At 42.3% G+C, this 18,556-nt stretch overlaps 1 protein-coding gene and 2 long non-coding RNA genes across 3 annotated transcripts in view; 1 reads left to right on the plus strand and 2 right to left on the minus strand.

Annotated features, from left to right (window-relative positions):
• The window catches only part of LOC137464475 (uncharacterized), a 269,516-nt gene that overhangs the window by 30,690 nt on the left and 220,270 nt on the right, over window positions 1-18,556 (minus strand). The window lies entirely within an intron of this gene.
• LOC137464469 (glutamate receptor ionotropic, NMDA 3A-like) overlaps window positions 1-18,556 on the minus strand; it is a 65,436-nt gene that overhangs the window by 1,343 nt on the left and 45,537 nt on the right. The window contains 5 exon segments of the mRNA XM_068175843.1: window positions 2,253-2,326; window positions 3,067-3,231; window positions 14,060-14,211; window positions 16,332-16,447; window positions 16,705-16,850. Coding sequence (XP_068031944.1) covers window positions 2,253-2,326; window positions 3,067-3,231; window positions 14,060-14,211; window positions 16,332-16,447; window positions 16,705-16,850 — 653 coding nt within the window.
• LOC137464479 (uncharacterized) lies at window positions 3,154-3,518 on the plus strand. The gene is made up of 2 exons (XR_010994249.1): window positions 3,154-3,268; window positions 3,352-3,518. It is a non-coding gene; the product is annotated as an uncharacterized lncRNA (long non-coding RNA).

An 18,556-nucleotide genomic window follows, 5' to 3' on the forward strand; every position in this document is an offset into this window, starting at 1 on the left:
TCCAGAAATATTTTCATAATCTATTGATTCTAGAGAATCTTTTCCTTCTCTCTGGGGGACTTCCCTTTGCTGCCCTCCCAGATCAGGCCAATCCCAGGGTTCCTTCCCAAACTGAGGAACAGCCCATGGCCTCCATCCTCCAACTGGAACAGAAGGAAGCACAGAGCTTGCTGTTGTGGGAGAGGAGCTTCTCTTTCCTGCCAGCTTTCCCTTTAGGGCAGGTTGGTGTGTGTTCTTTTGATAAAGGGGGGTTTAAACTCAGAAGGAGTTGTGTTTCAAACTGCTCCCTCCTCGAGCTTTTCTGTGGCTGTCCTTGGACAAAAGGCCTCTTGGTGGGAGCTCCCAGTGGCAGGCTAAGGAAGGAGATTGATATTTCAGGGTTGTGACTGCTGAAAGCAGTTGGTTTAAGGGGTGGCTACTTTTCTCACCTGCCTGCAGTAAGGAACTTGGAAAGTGGAAGTTTTGTTCAAGGAGGTGGCGATCGGGGATGGTCTCCAAGAGATGTGCTGGAAGAGAGGCAGGAGGGGAGGTTTCAGGCAGGAGAAGCAGCCCTTGCCTGGATCATGCACCAGAGAGCTCAGAGAATCCCAGCAGGGATGTGTATGTAGAGTTGTTTATTTTTGTACAGATCAGCTATTTTCTCATATTTCAAAATAAAAGATAGGAAGACTCTCAAGTCTAGGCAGTTGATTTTAACAAATACCAGCGTCCACAGTTAGCACTCCAGTTTCACCAAGTCAGTAAAACCTTTTATAATTGGGCTAATGATGCTGAGCAGCTTTTGTAGTTTTTGATGACCTTAAGGAACCCAACAGATTTTCCACCATGAGGATACCAGCAGTAGCATGATGCCAGTTTTTTCCACCTCTTTTCTGTGCCTTTGGTGCTTTTAAGAGTTCCTCAGTGCCCAGCAGGAATGAAAGGACCTGTGATAATGTGATTGGAGAGCTCTGTGTTGTGCCCTGCCACATGAGTGTTCACGACAAGCTGGACACCCCACTTGTGGGTCTGTTGAGTTAAATTCATCCCAATTCTGTGCAAACAGCAGCCCTGAGGTGCTGAGAAGAGCAAGGACAGTGGGTGGGTGTGCATGCACACACCCAGGGCTGACGGCTGTGTGGGCAGAAGGCTTTGGAGTGCTGTACATCTTCACTCTCCCAAGTTGGAAGATTATTTGCACAGATCTTTTTGTAAGCCATTGCCTGAGGGGCTTATGCGCCATCTCTTCCTGTTCCACCCAGCAAGGAAGGTGCAGCAGGAGGAAACATTTTGCAGCACTCATGGCCTCTCCTGCTGCTCATAGATCAAAAGCCAGGAATGGTTGTGTGCAAGGAGGTTCCATACATGGTGTTCTTTGATAAGATGAAGGAATTAACAGAGAAGATCAATTACAGGCATTTTTAGACACTTGCATGTATAAAGGCAGCTTAGGAACTTAAAAGATGCTTACTCCTTTATATTTTCTGCCTTTAGCAGAGGAATATCACAGCATATATTGGTATCTGTAGGTTTCAGTCAGGCCAACCATCCAGTAACATTCTGAAAGATTTTTGTATTCTTTACTCTGTGCCTGAACTTCTCTGTAGAAAAGCAGTGCTGCTGTCTGTGTCCTTACAAAGTGCACCAGTAGAGCTGCTGAGCACATGCACAGTTCCATGCAATGCCTTGTGTTCCTGGAAGCTGTACATCCCATCTTCTCCTCTACAGAAGACACAGCTATGAAAACAAGGCCAAGTTGTTACCTACTTTTTTCTCCCACAGGACTTGTTAGACACAATATTTTTTCAGAGGACTGCATTTGCCCCTCCTCAGCTTTTTTATTTCTCATTCTGCAAAAGAAGAGAGCTGAAGGAGTTTCAGACATGTGAGTGCCTGATCTCTCTTTCTCCCTAAAGGCTCTGCCTCTCGGAGCCCTGGTTACCTGCCAGTGCTTTGGCACAGGAGTCATTCATTCCCTGAACTTCATTCCCTAAACACAAGGGCAGTGGACTTCAACTGCAAAGCCTCTCTTTGGAATGGGAGGATTTTTATTAGCTGTATGCACAATCATGAAAGAACAAGATTGCTAGATTTAACACTAGAAAAAATAAATTTCTGCCTCCCTCATTTGTCACTTCTATCTTGTTTCCTTTTTTTTTAAATTCTATTACCTTTGGGGTGCATTAGATTCATAACTATATATCCAAACAGAAGGTATTTAATTTCAAAGTAATTTTTATAATTTGTGTTTTAAGGCATGGAAAACTTCCTACCTCTTTTCTATTCGTTTTTTCTTAGGCTGATGTTTTTCCTCAATAAATGAACTGTTCAGAGCACGATGTAATCTCTGGAGGAAAAAGAGGAACGTAAATTAGTAAAAGTAAGATTAAAAATGGCTCCACAACTAGGTCAACAATTTGGGCTTTGTCTGACGGATTTGAGCATAAATTATTTTGCACATTGAAGGATACAAGCAATTGTCTGTGCTTTGTCATTACAACAGTTTTATTTTCCTGTATGTTCCCAAAGAAGGGCAAGCTGAAAGTTTGATTAATAGTTTGGGAACAATCCTTGGTGTTAAATCAGTTTTAAAAGATTTCTCCCACTGTGCTGCTTTAAAGCAATGGATGTTCTTCCCTTTTGTGCCTTTTGCTGTAAAGTAACTTCTTCCTTTAGCGCAAACATCCAGAGCAATTCTGTCCCATTAGCTTCTCTAGAATAATGAGGGAGGTTACCCAGCATTTCCTGCATGCCTCACAGGTTTGGGAGCCTGTAAGAGTGAGATAAAATGTTCTGGTTTGCCAGTTCAGGATAACAACACTGTTGCTTCCATCATACAAAAGAGCTGCACTGTGAGGCTACATGCGCAAATGGAAGGGTCCCTCTGTGAGCTTTGCAACTGATTATTTAAATAATTTCTTCTGTGCTTCCCATTCCATCCTTAGGTTAGGCTCTTCAAGCTCCAGGAGCTACTGTCACCATTCAAATGCCAACTGTCAGTGCTCTCAGACTATTTTATACCTTGTTCTTGTCCAGGCTTTCTTAGTCAGTCACACAACTTTCACAGGGTCTCTTCAGAACACGTACCTGACTGGTATGGAGCCAGTACTTCATCCTGGATTTCTTCTTGAATTGTGGCAGGACCAGTCTGTACAAGATGTGTTCCCCAATGGTGGTGAGAATGGACAAACCAAAGCCAATGCACAACATCACAAAGAGCCCTGAGAAATGCTTTATCCCCATCTGTAGTGTCTGTGGATAAAATCAAAAGGGAAAGTTAATGAAGGAGGTTGTTAGTGTGCAGAAGCAGATGCTTCTGTATGTCTGTGTAGTGTCTGTGGATAAAATCAAAAGGGAAAGTTAATGAAGGAGGTTGTTAGTGTGCAGAAGCAGATGCTTTGTTTTCTCATGTGGAAATGTGATCTGACTGAATACACGGTGGTGAAATAATGCAGGATAGTATGGATACAGCTCACAGCAAAGCCTTTCTGTGCTGCTTGGTGTTCAGTCAGAGCAAAGGATCTGTCATGGGAAGTGAATCAGCCAAACACCAGGGAATTTGAGCCATTTCCCTAATGAGGTGGAGTGTTAAACATGTACAAGAATACGGTGTTTGCAGTGTCTTTGCATTTGTAAAAGCAAGTACTGCTTGATAGAATGTAGTCAATGAACTGTAAAGCAAGTCCTTCATCAGCAGTGATCTACTGTTCATATTTTCAGGGAGTTGACTGTGAACTTTCTCTTTTTGTACTTTAGCCTTGATGGAGGGTCATGGAGAAAATGTGAAATAAATAGCACAAACATGGCACTCCTCCGCTCCCTACATTAACAGGACTGAAACTGTGTTTCTTAGGAACTCTGACTGCAACTATGGAAAACAGGACCACTCCCACCTTTTTCTGCCAACCCACCCTTTTAATGTAGGATAGGATGCCTTTAATTAATTTGTCTTATTGGCATCAATCATGTTTGAACACCAAGAAACTGTGTAGAGCAGAAATCTGTACCACAGATACCTGTGATGCAATGTGTGGGTGAGGTATGCATGTAGTACCTTTATTCTCAGGCCTCCATAAATAAGTTTATAAATAACTAAAATTCCTTGTGAAAAATTACTGCCCAGAGATTGCTATGGAAATACTTCCAGGAATACAAAATCCACTTGTGTCTTTCTATTAAACAATGTTACTCACCAAGTAAATGAAAAAAAAAAAAAAAAGGTTGGGAAGGGCTGTGTGTCACCTGCAATGCTGCTACCCTGGACCGATTGTGTTCCTTTGCTCCATGGGTGGGGGTGGGCATTGTGCTTTATTATGACTATTTCTATAAGTTGGAAAAAGAAACTGGAATTAGTCAAAACACACATCACAGAATATTTGTGAAGTCTTGTTCTAAGGTAATTTTAAGCCACAGAGTTTGCAACTGATGAGTCCACTGAAGCTGAGGGCTTGTAAGTCTCACAGTGTATTTTTGTTGGGTGACTGTGAGCTGTATTTCTCTCTTCTGGTTTGCATATTTGATTTCTGGTTTGCATACTTCTGGTCTGAAGAAGAACACAATGGTATGAGATTATAATGGTTTTTTTACAAGAACAGAGCTTCAGCAATCTACTAGAGTGAGATCTTTCCCATGCTGGCACTGGCAGTGGACCCTTGTTTTGGGGATACTCTGCCAAAATCAACCTCCTTGTCCCGAAGCACACTAAGGAGAACTTTCGAGACTAGAATTTTTGTACCAGTGAATAAACACTTCAAGGGTTGAAGGGTCTAACAGAGGTGTACAAGCAATTTCTAAAGAAACTGCAGCTTGGAAACCCTAAAAAAGCCATAGCAAAGTGGCTCTGGGGTAGAAGTGTGTCAGAATTTTGGCACAAGGGTTTTTTTGATATGGAAACTGCATCAATTCAACCTCAAGGCAAAACTTGCCTCTCCACATCACAATTTCTTATTGACCTGCTGTCCCACAGTTTGTCCTTTAGGGGCAGAGGAGGGTGACACAGAGATTACAGATGGTGATGATTTACACTGCTAAAGCACCCATGTGTTTGACTGTAGGTCTGACAGTGAAGCCCAACTTTTAGCCTAGGTATGATAAAATAAGAATGAGGTCTTTTTCTCAGAGGTCTCAGAGCTAAGGCCTCAGTATCTTTGAATTTGGCACATCTGTTAAGTATCTGTAAGAAGTAGAAAACCTGCTATCCCAAATAGCTGAACATACTGGTTAAAGGTGCTTTTGCCAGTTCTCCAGGAAGCTCTAATGCAAATCTCTCCCTTCCCAGAAAGGGTGTTCAAAGGCAAGTATACAACAACTTAGAGATGCAGAGCTAACAGTAAACATGAGAACAAACAGAACAATAATTAAAAGGTTATGTGTTTGTTCAGTCATCTGATGAATACGCTTATCTACCGATGTGCCTAGGCTCCAGCTGTGGGTGGTTCTTGCCATGGGAACTAGGTTTAATGTAATATCATAAAGCCCTAGCCATTCAAAACAATAATAAAATGCCCTATTGCAGTGGGGGCTCCTGAATGCCTGGGGTCAGTGTTTGATGCCACTCCAGCACTGCTGCAGAAAGTACACTTAGCCAGCTCCTTACATGGAAAATAACTCCCTCGTCTTCAGCAAAGCCTCTCTGATTTATGCTGATGAGGGTCTGGCTCCCTGTCCTGTCAGCTCTGCAGAATTGTTTTCTACCTTCCCTGGAAGCAGGTGAAAGAAATTCCAGCACTGTCATCCCAGATGAGTTTTTCACCTGTAATGGATGGCTTTTGAAATTGTCTCAAACAAGACATCTTTTTCTAACAAAGGAAGTGCCAAAACAAAGCATCAATAATATTTCATCTAGCAATGAAGAAGGTAATACATTGGAAGAGCTGTGTAATAACAGCTGCACAGTAGAAGGAAATTTTTGAGACTAAATTAAGGGGAAAAACAAGGTAGAGGAGAAATAATTAACACAGTGTGGAGTGTACATAGCAGAATCAGCACATTTAAAAACCATTGTAAAATGGCTGTTTATCAGCTGTCCATAATTACTGTAGAGACACACATCTTAAATAGTAAAAGAAACCATCTAATAGAGGCATCTGTCATTTTCAGCCTCTAATAGAGGCTCCTCTCATTAGAGGAGCAAGCTCTAATACTTTTTTTGTTACTCTTTTATGTATTTTTAGGTGCATACATAGAATATACATGGAAAGAGCAGGAAAAAGTTTCTCTGCATTAATGCTTTCCTCTGCTCAAGGGGTAGGGGCCAGGGGAGTGGGTGTGTGGGTTGGGGGTGGTAACAGAAAACAAACTGATGGATTTCTCTACTTCAATATCTTATTTTTGTTTCCTTTTAATTTATTTTTTTTAAGGAATAAAAGTCCACCATGTGGTGTATTCTGTATTAAGCCAGGATAAAAATGAAGTCCTTGCTCCAAGTTTGTAATCATAAATCCAGGAGGTAGCTCCCTGCATTTTAGGAGAATGAACTCAGTTATAGCCATGTTACAGTTCTGGAGCAATAAGCAGTGTAGTCAATCCTGTGGTAATTACTGCTAATGGATGTTAAGCACAACAGTTTCAACAGCCTCCAAGTTGTTTCCCACTGGCAAATTGGGAGATTGGCATTTTCTAGATACCAACAAATACAAGAGAAGAGATGTGGTTTTTTTTAACAATACATCCTTGAATTTTACTTTTCAACCCATATATACAATTGTTATCTGAATACTTCTTGTTGTTTCCACTCTAGTTATATGACCTTTTTTTTTTTTTAATCCTGCAAAGGATTTAAAAGCAAAGGGATGCAGAGAAGCCAGTCTGACATTTGTGTTCACTTTGGAGCAGGCAGCAGAGACAAAAACAGCACTTAATGATTTCAGCATTTGTCTTCATGGGAAGAACTCGTTTTACTCCCTACTACAGGAGATTGTAAATGCTTTACTCTCCCTGGCTGCACTGAATAAGTCATCAAATATTTCTGTGGTCCAACTTTGACTAATTAGAAGCTTGTAAAGATTCTTGTGGATAATCTGCAAGTTGGCAGCACAGCAAAGATATTGGTTCTATACACTGCTGAACCCAAATACTAAATATGGGTATCATGTGTGTGTTAGGTATAATGATAAGCTGTATTTTCTTGATCGCATTTTCCCTGTAAGGATTTTAAAAAGGTTTGCTGATATTTGGAAGTTTGGTTTTGTAGCACCTGTGCTGAGAAGGAATTAGTAGGGATAAATGGATATGAAGGGCAGAATTCTAAACTCATTTGTACATCTCAGTAGGCTTTCAAAATCCTACTGATGCTGATGCTTTTATTTAGTCAGCTAAGTGTTACTAAAACGTGTCCCCCTCTCCATATTGTGGCATTCCTTGTAGCTGCAGAGAAACTTATTTTTAGACTTGATCTTCATTCTTATGGTTTTCTGTGCTCCCAAAGAAGTAGCAGCTTAAAAATAATACATATTTAATCTCTTCAGGGGGATTATCCTTAGCAAAGACTAATGACCATGGCTTTAGTGTTTCAAGTGACAAATTTCAAGATACTGTAAATATTGTCTCAGACTGGCAAGACAAGTTCCTTTCCCTGCTTGTTGTGAGGGCTTTTGCACAGAGCTGGAAAAACACTGTTTTTTAATAAATGTTTTATTTTCTACTCATCAATTTTCCAAGCTCTGTCAGTACCTCTTCAGGCAGTCATCGTTTTCTTTTGTTTGTTTTCAGTTTCAATGGATGAATCTAAATCTTTTACTCATTTGCAGGACACATCTTCTCCTCACTCTGTTGACAGAGTCGATACTCATTCACTCCTTTCTGCAGGACTGTGTGCAAAGTATTTTTTTTCCACAGTGAAAATCCAGAACCCACTGTCTCTTCCCTCACTGAGATGACCCCTTGTCAATGTGACATCTGTCACTTTGTGAGACCCTTTTTGGTAACATTCCCAGTTCCTCCTATAGGCAGGGGCCACCTCTCCTACCCAGACAGCATATGTGCAGACTGAGAAAAGTGTCTTGGTACAGCAGAACCTTTTTTCCCTGTTCTTTGTGTTTGTTTCTCATGCTCTGGCAACAGGGTGCTGTGAAAGGTGTCTAAAGGGCAGCTGCTATTTATGAGCACAGGGCAGTTTGTTTCCTTTTTGGAAGTGTCTGCATGGCCTTCCCTTGATACCTGCAGTGCAACAGGGACAAACATAAACCAGAACTTCAAGGTTGCAAAAGTCACTGTTGAGTTGTCAGGTGATGGGTGTAACAAAAAAGGAAACTCTTTATTGACCATTAAGGGGACTAGGAAAAAGACGGAGCAGAAAGTCATAGTTTTCTGGATGACAGCTGGGTAAGATCATGGCAAGATGAATAAGGCACTGTCTGATTGTGCCTCTTGAGTGATGCTGAGGCCAAAGATCATCAATTCAGGCAAAAGACCAATGAGTTTGAACACGTTCCTTCAGAAACTTGAGAGAACAGCTATCAATGGATTCCACCGCTGACAGGAGATGAGAAGAGGATTAGTCACCATCCCTAATAGGAATTAAAAGACCTACAGATGTGGCACTTAGGGACACAGTTTAGTGGTGGACTTGGCAGTGCTGCATTAATGGTTGGATTCATTGATCGTAGAGGTCTTTGCCTACCTAAATTATCCCATGATTCTAAGATGAAAGGATTTTTTTTTATATTTGCTGTGTGGCTGATTTGGATCAGATGGAAGGCTGCGCTCACTGACCAGTCCCCACTGTTAGCATGGACCTATCCCTCAGGCACTGTGAGGAGGTTCATGGCACTTTGCCTTCCCCAGCATCACCACTGTCAGGGTCAGTTTGGGCTGCAAGGGTCTGTGTGCTTTTATATATTGTTATTTTAAATGTCAGGTTAGATACCATTTGTGTGAAGCATCAGTAAGTACGTGATATTAATAGCTGGGATAATGGTATGTGCCAATATATCATTTTTGGTTGTTATCTGACTGAACTGCCAGTCAATGTGGAAATCAGTCTAAGTTCTAGAGTTCCAGGTGACCCTGATCCTGCGACCAGTATGAATATGAAAGGGAGAAATACAAGAAAAGGAGAAATACAAATCTTTCAAGTGAAACAGAAGATACAGTTTCAACAGTAACATTTTTAAAGCATAGCTAAAAAGCTATGAAAGATTGTGTACACTCAATTAGATTCTCCCAAAGCATGGACCAGGAAGGGCACTTTTTTTTGTACTGTCGTAATAAACCCTGCCCTGGTCATCACTGCCTGGCCTGAGCAGCTAAACCCACTGACTGCAGGCATTTTGCCTTTCAGGGATACCCCCACCTGCTGCCCTGCTGGCTGAGTTCCAGAGCTGCTTTGCTGCCAGGAGCAGAAAATCGCAAAGCTTTTGGTTCCCAGAAATCACAGAATCATAGACTGGTTTGAGTTGAAAAGGATCTTTCAAGGCCACCTGATCCAACTGCTCCACAATGATCAGGGCCATATTCAAGTACAACATCTTGCTCGGAGCCTTGGATGTTTCTAGGGATGGTTGAACACTTTCAGGGATGGGGCATTCACTGCCTCACTGGGAAACATTCTGCTCACTTTCTGATTTTCCACCCTCTTTGTAAAAACCTTCTCTCTGCAGTCTCTTCTGAGCTTGGGTGGAACTAATGGGATGGAAAGGCAAGTTCCAAGAGGCTGGCTCCTTCTGAAGAGGCATCAGTGAGAATAACAGTAGGGCAGATGAAGAACTGAGTGTACTGTATGCAAAATAAAAACAAATTACATTGATTATGTCCAGATATGATGTGCAAGTATAACTCTGTCAACCCTTGATCCCTCCTGCACCATATTTCACCCTAAGTAGGGGACTCAGCAATTTTGCCACAAAGGCGTTCATTTGAAATTAGAACATGACAATTTTAAACCCAGAGTACTCAAGCAATACTGCTAGAGGCTAGCACTCACCAAGAACAGCCACTGCCACCCACTGCAGTTAAGAGGGTAAAGTGCAATTCACTGCAGTGTTTTTTCCAAGCCTGAGTTAGCTTCATCCCCCATAAATGATCCTGTGGGTCATTAAATGATCAGGGTCAGATGCCTTGGGTAAGTGGTTTTGTTGGAGAGGTTCATACAAAACAGCAGAGTCAAGCACTTCTGACCTCTGCACTTTCAGAAAAGAAACCATCTTTATTGGTTTCCCAGCTTGAAGAGTCACTGCAAACCTTCCAGCCCCAGGCTGCATCATTTCCTTCCATGAAAACTTTGTTTTGAAATGTGATTTAGAATAAGCAAAGTGCTCATCCACTGCCAGATAGAGAGAGATGGGAAGAGCTAGCAGTGAGTTCTGCCACAGGAAATATAATTTCCCAGTGTAAGATTACTAAAAAATGGTGAGTAGGAAGATGAATCTCAAAACAAATCTATGGAAAAATTAACTTCTGTAGGCAGGACTGGCAGGTGGATAAGAATCAGGTACAGCTAAAGAGGTAATGACCAAAATGGATGATGGAAATCCCACCAGTTTAAAGGCTATACTGATCAGCACTTCACCTACATATATTCCTATTTTGGTGTCATTACTCTAGGTCAACAGGTGCAGCATGTCACAGACCAAATTTATCAAAACGACATAGAAGAATACAAAGCCTTACTCTTGCTGTCAAAAGGCAATTGATGGGTCTCACTTTGGTATACATTCTATGCGAATGACTACCCACTGAGAAGATGAGACTTTTTCAAAAAATGAATCATCTGTTTCTGTGTTGAACATTGTCCACTCTTCAGTGAATCTGTAGAATACTGTGACTGAGTGCAGGGAGTTAAGTTACAGAGATTTTTGGGCTGTACAGGAGTAAATGATACAAACCAACATAAAGGTAAGTCCAAGACTAATTTCCATGCTTCTTGTAACAGTGGGGAACCTGTACTTTGGAGAGTGTTTGCTGCTTGGCTGTTAAGTTTAGTTTTCTCCCAACTAAGAAATCACACATTCTAAAATTTGCAAGTTCTTGGCCTAAAGGAATGGATGAAGAAGCGGGGGGATGCATGTGGGAGATACATTAAAAGTGAGGCAACTCAGGAAAATGAAGATCTGGACTTAGCAGAGCTTACCCCACAAACAGCACAGACTTGCAAGTGGTATTCTGCTTCTACTCACTTTCTGATTGCATAACGATCTTTGAGAGACTTTTTAGATTCACAGAATCCTAGAATACTGTGGTTTTGAAGAGACCTTACAGACCATCTAGTGTCAACCCCCTGCCCTGGGCAAGGATATCAACCACCAGACCACGTTCCTCCAAGCCCTGTCCTACTTGGCCTTGGACACTTCCAGGGGTGGGGCAGCCGCAGTTTCTCTAGGCAACTTCTGTCACGGCCTCACCCCCTTAATGTTTAAATTCTTCCTTTTATCTCATCTCAACCTACCTCTTTCAGTCTAAAGCCATTCCCCTTATCTTGCTACTCCATCCCTTGTCCAAGTCCCTCTTCAGCTCTCTTGGATTCCAGTTAGGCTCTGGAAGTGGCTCTAAGGTCTCCCCGGAGCCTTCTCTTCTCCAGGTGAACACCCCCAGCTCTCCCAGCCTGGGTTCAGAGCAGAGAGGCCCTCTGATCACCTTTGTGGTCTCCTCTGGATTTCCTCCAACAGTGCCATATCTTTCTTATGCTGAGGATCCCAGAGCTGGATGCAGACCCCTTCCAGGTGGGGTGTCACCAGAGTGAGTAGAGGTGCACAATCAACTTCCTCAAGCTCCTGCCCACACTTTTAATGATGCAGCCCAGGACATCTTTGGCTTTCTGGCTGCCAGAACATATTGCCAGGTCATCTTGAGCTTCTAATCCACCAAAGCCCCACGTCCTTTGCCCCAGGGCTGCTCTCAGTCCGTTCTGTATTTGTGCCCTGCCTGTACCTGCACTTGGCATTGCCCACACCCAGGTGCAGGACCTTGCACTTGGCCTTGTTGGACTCCATGAACTGAGTCCTTCAGTTCAGACACCTGAACCAACTTGTTGGACTTTAGTTCCTGAACAAAAAACTCAGTCGTGCATGTTGAATTAGTGCAACTGAAGATCGAATAAAGACTATGGTCAGACAACCAGCCTGGGAGCAGCTACACCTGCTCTTCTTTTTGGACTTCACAGGGAGGTTATACTCAAAAGACTTAATTACATTAAAGCACAACATGTCCTCCAGCTGTGACCCCATGCTTAAGGCCTCCCTTAAAATCTCGTGGTTAAAACCTATTCAGTAGTGAAAAAAAAAAACCCCAAAGGAATTCCATGGGATTATTCACAGTACAGAATCTGAATTTTCTTTTCAGACTGGAGCAGATTTTTGTCCCACCTCCTCTCACTCTGTTGGTAGGCCTTGAGGAATCTGGTGTTGATCATGCACCTCTATTGGTAACATTTTGAGCAAGGACCCCTATATATGTACATCTATTTACAATTTTTATGGGTAGGTATTACTCAGGTTCTAATACTTCTGCATCTGAGTAGATTATCTCATGCCCCTCCCAGGGGATCTGAGCACCTCACTCTACAGACTTAAAGAAGCAACCATAGATTCTGGGAGAAAACCAGTACTAATTAAAATTGTACTTTTAACTGGAATTTATTATATGACTAAGAATAGAGAGCATACAGCTCCAGATGAAAGCTGTGGGGTAAGACATGATCAGAGGAAGCTCCTTTTGTCACATCACTAGGGAATTATTAGGAAGGTAATTTTTCTCTGCTGTAAAAGTTTTGAGTTTTAAGCAACATTGAGGTAATTTATAACATTACCTTTTAATTTCCTGAGATTTAATTCAAAAGACTTGTTAAAATATAGAGTACCAAGAAGTCATTGAAGGAACTGGCATTTTAAAAAGACAATTCTCTTTTTAGATGATAATACAATCTTCCGATAAGGTAAATCAGAAAGATAAGTGAATACACACTTCTGTTTAAGTTTGCTTTCTTGTGTTGAATTAATCACATAAAAAAAGAAATAAAAATTAGTAAGATGGATAAAAATAAATTAATTTTTTTTCTATGAATGTCTGATGTTAAAATATAATTTCCTTCCTATTGACACAACTGTAATGAAAAAGTAAAAAATGTAGTAAGACATTCAGAAATACCCCAACAAATTTTGTATTAAAAATGCCAAATAAAGATTTGCTTTGTCGCATCTCTAAAAACTGCTAACTTTCTAGTGATTTAGTCAGCAGCCAGAGGTTAGCAGCTCACCATTGAAAAGTGTGAGTCACAGCCCAGGAAACTGAGCTTCTCTTTGATAGGAGAATGCTTCCACTTCCTTGGGGGACACCAAGCGTGTGTTTGGCATTTGGCTGAACACTCTGAGAAGGAGACAGCAGAATTCTAACAGTTTTGTACCCACGAGAATACATAGCCTATCCCTTCTGGAAGACCTTGAGCTAAAAGAATACACTATAAACTTCAGACATTGCTGGTGCTTTTGATTCTTCAATACTTCATCTTGTTTTTTCACTTGACAGTCTGGGGAACTTGAGGAAAAACTGCTATTCTGGTAAGAGTTATCTTTTTCTCATAAATAATGGCGTAACTCCTCCGATGTGGTACTTGGATGTACACCCATGAATATTTACTTCAATTTCTCATAGATCTACATGAAAGTGAGACCTACTTCCCCTCTCTTCTTGGCATGGCATCTTAGCATACCATTTCTAGCCTGAAATCCTATCTTTGGTACAGGTAGCTGCCACCCATGCTGGGAAGTGGTCAGGGAGTATTAAAAATTCGGGATGTCCTGAGCTCCCCCTCTCTCTGTGGATGGTGATACACACACAGTTGAGTGGAATCAGACTCAGACAGGTTTGCTATGAAATGTGCCAAATCAGGATTTTTACTGCCCTCTTCATGCCCTGCTTGTCTCCAAAAGAGCTCCCTGGTGCCTAACTCAGCAGCACAGTCCCACTGACACGCTCCTCCTGCGCTGACCTGACTGCTGCCTGGGTCAGCAGCTCCTTCCTTTGAAGCCTCCTCCTTCCCTTCAGCTGCCACCCATTCCCTGTCATGTGGGCATGTCAATAGGAATGAGGGGAAATAACTGTCAGCTTGCACAAAGCCTCACTTAGGTGACCCAAGTTCATCGCTTACCTCCGTGACGGCGAAGCTTCTTTTTCCACAGGGAACAACCTTGTACCACTTGTCATGCAGAACATCCATGAAGCCGTGGGATTTGTACTGGCTGATCAGGTCAGAGATGTTTGAGGTGAGCAGAGAGTTGGGGGGAAGACCAATGCCATATCCTAGAAGGGAGAACAGTACAATCAGCTCTCTATTTCTTGTTTGGTTTTTGCTGAAATATGTTCATTTCAGCATGGAAGAGCAAGCTGACACTCTGTTTCAGCCAGCCAGCTCAAACCTGACTTACTGTGGTCTGAGAATACTGAGAGAAGACCTTTTTTGGTGCAAAATAAAGTCACCCAATATAAACAGATTAAGCAAATTCAAAATTATTAAGGCTACACAAAAAATATGTAAAACTGGAGGCTCAAAAACTTACAATGGGATTAATAAATATTTTCTCTAGAAACACAGACTTTTTCATACCCTTGTCATGGATTCTTTCAGCAATGCAAAAGGGCCTCAGTGTCACATAAATCATTCTGTGATCCTCTTGCATTGTTAGAGCAGTGGATGTGACTGTGGTGTCAGATGTGACATTTTCTTCCTATGCATTTTCTGATGAGGAGCTGTATGCATGTAAATACATACAGGAGCAATCTTCATTGTTACCACACAGCAATTTAAAGCCCAGGGGCTATGCTTTCAGTTCTGCTCTGGCACTGACAGGGACTTTCAGATAATAAATAAATAAATGCAGTTTTTAGCCAGTTATGCAGTTTTATCTGTGCTGTCTTTCACCATGTTAAAGTGTGGGTAAAGGACTTAGTGTAAGTGAAAATGAATTCAGTAACTCTGAATGTGGTACTTCTATTTGCAGAATCTGGGGTTTGACTTTAGAAATTCTAAACAAATACAATTGATCCCTTGAAGACATGCAGTTGTATGCCAATTGCCTGCAGAGATTAGTTTCTAGTCTGCTGTGGATTTTTGTTTTTCAGTTCAGAATTCAGAATTTCAGACTGTCTCCTTAAAAAACCCCACAACAACACAGGAAGAAAGAAAAAAACCCTCACAAACAGACAAGTGCTGAATTTTCCAGGACAGCGGCTCACTTTTTAATGAGTGATGAGGTGGTAACTGTTCCTACAATGCTTCTCCCTTGCTGCTGAGTTTTTTACATTGTGCCTGTAATTCCACCTAAATAAATTTGCTCACATCAAAGGATTTGTTTCAGAGTTAGCACAGCTAGGACTCATAAATATCACATTTTCACCATACTTTCTTTGTAATTGGGTGATATGAAGGAAGTCCAGTCATCCAAAATCATATAGCTCCAAATAGTGTCTATTTGTTTCTTTTCCTATATTGAAACCTAATCTACTTGATTTGAAGTTGTGGAAGCTTCTGGTTTTATTTCAGCAGAGCTGACCTTTCTGAAAGGGATTTATCAGGTTTCTGAAGGAAGTTGTTTTACTGTGTGATGGGAGCAGCTGGAGCGATTGCCCTTGGAGGGAAGGAAAGTGAAAGCACCAGTCCTTTGCACTGTCCATCTATCACAAAAGTGGTTTCTAAAGTCTGCTGCCCATGTGCTCATCCATCCTGGAAGTAGCTTCACACCAGCCTTGCTTCCAGGCTGCCTTCTGAGCTGTCCTTGCTCATTTCTCAAGGCTGCAGGAGGCCAAGCACCAGGGCAGGCTCCCTTCTCAATTGACTATAGATTCATTTGGAATCTTAAAATGGCAACAGTATTTCCCTGTTTCAGACAAGAGCGAAACTGCAGAACCGCATTTTGAACAGGTTTGAACTGGGTTTTGAACACATGTCAACAAAGAGAGCTGACAGAAAAGAAGCCTCATTTCAGGGGCCTCTTTATTTCATGGTGAGCAGGGAAATGGACTCTGTCTCCTACTTGTCTGGAGACACACTGTCTGAGCACTTGGAATGATTTCTATACAGAGCATGGCAACAGACCACAGAATCACAGCATAGTTTGGGTAGGAAGGGAGCTGAAAGAACATTTCATTCCAATGCCTACCATGGGGGATCTTCTACTAGACCAAGTTGCTCAAAGCTCCACCCAACCTGGCCTGGAAACAGGTGGTAAAAGTGATATGAGATCTCAAAAAAAAACCACAGGAAAAGGCTGAAGCTTTTGTTCTGCTCAGTCACTGAGGATTTTGTCATAATCCTCAAGGGGTCCTCAGTTTCACCTCCATATTTTCACTGAGAATAGCACAGCGCAACAAAGCAAATTCAGCACATGAGGAACAGAGCAGTGTGTTATAAAAGTGGTTATTACCTTCAATGGCAAAGGGTTTTCCCACAGTTAGGAGCTTGCAGTCAGCATCTATTGACACTTCATAATCTAAGAGTGCTTTATCCATGATGAAGGCATCAAGTTTCTCTGGATCATGCCTGTATTTAACATCAAAGTCAGAAACATAATCACTTCACAGTCTAAGTGACACTGAACATTTGTCTATTCAGTTTTTTGGAAAATTACTGTATGAAAACAGGGACGAGGGACTGTTATTTGCACATCTGCACTTAAAATTAAAACTGATTTATATTTTGAAGGATGGAATTGTGCATGAGATACAAACTTTGTGCATTAAAAGCAGTCAGTGTGTTTAGGACTTGGGGCAGGTGTGGTGCTGCATGCAGGAGCTCACTTCAGGTAGGCCACCCCGTCAGTGGTGGCAGGGACATTGTAGCGCCGCATGTACTCGTGCATCTCCGGGAAGCTCTGCCTCACGTAGTCCTCTGCACTGCTCTCCCGCACTGTGCCGAAACGGAACCCTTGGGATGGGTGGTGAAGCTGAGGGGAGGACAGGAGAGGATTAGCAGAGCCGTTTGCCTCCTACCACATCTGGTATCTCAGCCCTAGTGTGCCAGCAGTTCCTCAGAAATCTTCAGCGTTCATGGACCTGCCTCTCTGGGTGTTTTCCTGCAGGCAGCTTCCCACCCTGCTGGAAAAGCCTAGAAAGACTTACCAGGTGGCTAAATAGCCTGTCTGTGTATTCTCAGGGTTTTCTTCAAATGCTGAAAACAATCCCCATGAAACACCCTGAACACCCAAATGTAGGTGTTTATTTGGATTATTTGTCTCTAGAACAGATACTGTTTCAGGAACTGTTACGAGAAGACTCTGGGCTGGGTACAATCCACCTTCAGGGCTCTGGGTACCCAGCAAAGGACACACAACCTAGATTTGTTTTGGCAGAATGTTTTACTTTGTCCTTAGGGATGAAATTTAGCCTTCTGCAGAAGAGTACCACCCCCAGTTAATTTCTAGAAGTCTAGATACCATATCACAGTCTCAGGTGCCATTCCTTACAGACAAACTGAGGACTGAAAGGTCACCAAAAAGGTCTCCTCTGGCAATGAGAAGGAGGGAGAATTCCCCTCTGCATGGCCCAGGCTGCAACCATGGATATACACACAGTCTTTTTGCAGTTCTGCACCCTGCCCTTCTCTGAACTGACTCCACAGTCTGCAGCCCCAAGGAGCCTAGTTCAGGTTTCACAGACCCCTCTTTCCAAAGTTTTTGTTTGCCTTTAGAGCATTTAGTGGCTCCTGGGGGAAGTCTCAAGATGCCGTGGAGGAGTCAGGCAGCATCTTCCACTATGCCAAGCACTTCCTTGAGCTGGCTAAGTGCTGCCAAGCCACACTAATTAAAAAGCTTTCAGCTACCCACCCGCCTCTAACAGGCCAACCTTTCACAGCACAGGAAGCCAGACAGAGCTAAGGCTGAAGCCGTCATGCTGTATTTGCATCCCAGGAAGCTCACTGACATCACAGCAGCTTGCAAAGATGATCTCAGCACAGCCACGCTCTGCTTGGCAAAGACCAAGCAAAGAAGCATTCTGCCAGTCCATCTGGCCTCTGCATTATCATCTAAGCAGAACAGAGTGCAGGGCAGCACAAAGCTATAAAGAGACCTTTCCCAGTCTTCTCTTCAATGACCTCAGGAATAAAAGAGTCAACTTAGGTGCTTGTTGTGAAGTTTGTGGCCCACCTAGTGATGCCAACTGCAGAGCAACATCGGATCTGCAGATAAAGTCTTCACTGGAATGCATCGCTCACTGAGACTGTCATCAATATCTGCATTTGGCTAAACTTTTAAGCCTCAATGAGAAAGGCTGGTACAAAAACAGTAAACTGCACCTCCATGCAATTTTCTATCCTAAGCTCTTTACTAAGGACTGCCCACGCTTTGCTTTGTGTTGGGCACACTGTCAAATATCACCTCAAATGATGACAACACTGGGATGTTTATTAGATCAGAAGTCCATCTGACTTAATAACTTTCCTCTAGCAACACCGTATGCCTGGTGGGAAGTTTTGGGAAGTCTGTACAAGGGAGTTGTTCAACCATCCCTTGTTCCAGTGCTCTATCTGCTTCTGGTAATCTCTGCTTTTTCTTAAGCATCATTATGTGTCTGCAACTTTGTATTTGATTAACTCCTTTTACGAAGGATAAATGTTACCAGCTGTTTTAACCCTCCACATCTTTCAAGGACT

Source organism: Anomalospiza imberbis, chromosome Z (assembly GCF_031753505.1).
Source record: "Anomalospiza imberbis isolate Cuckoo-Finch-1a 21T00152 chromosome Z, ASM3175350v1, whole genome shotgun sequence".
NCBI classification, from domain to species: Eukaryota; Metazoa; Chordata; class Aves; order Passeriformes; family Viduidae; genus Anomalospiza; species Anomalospiza imberbis.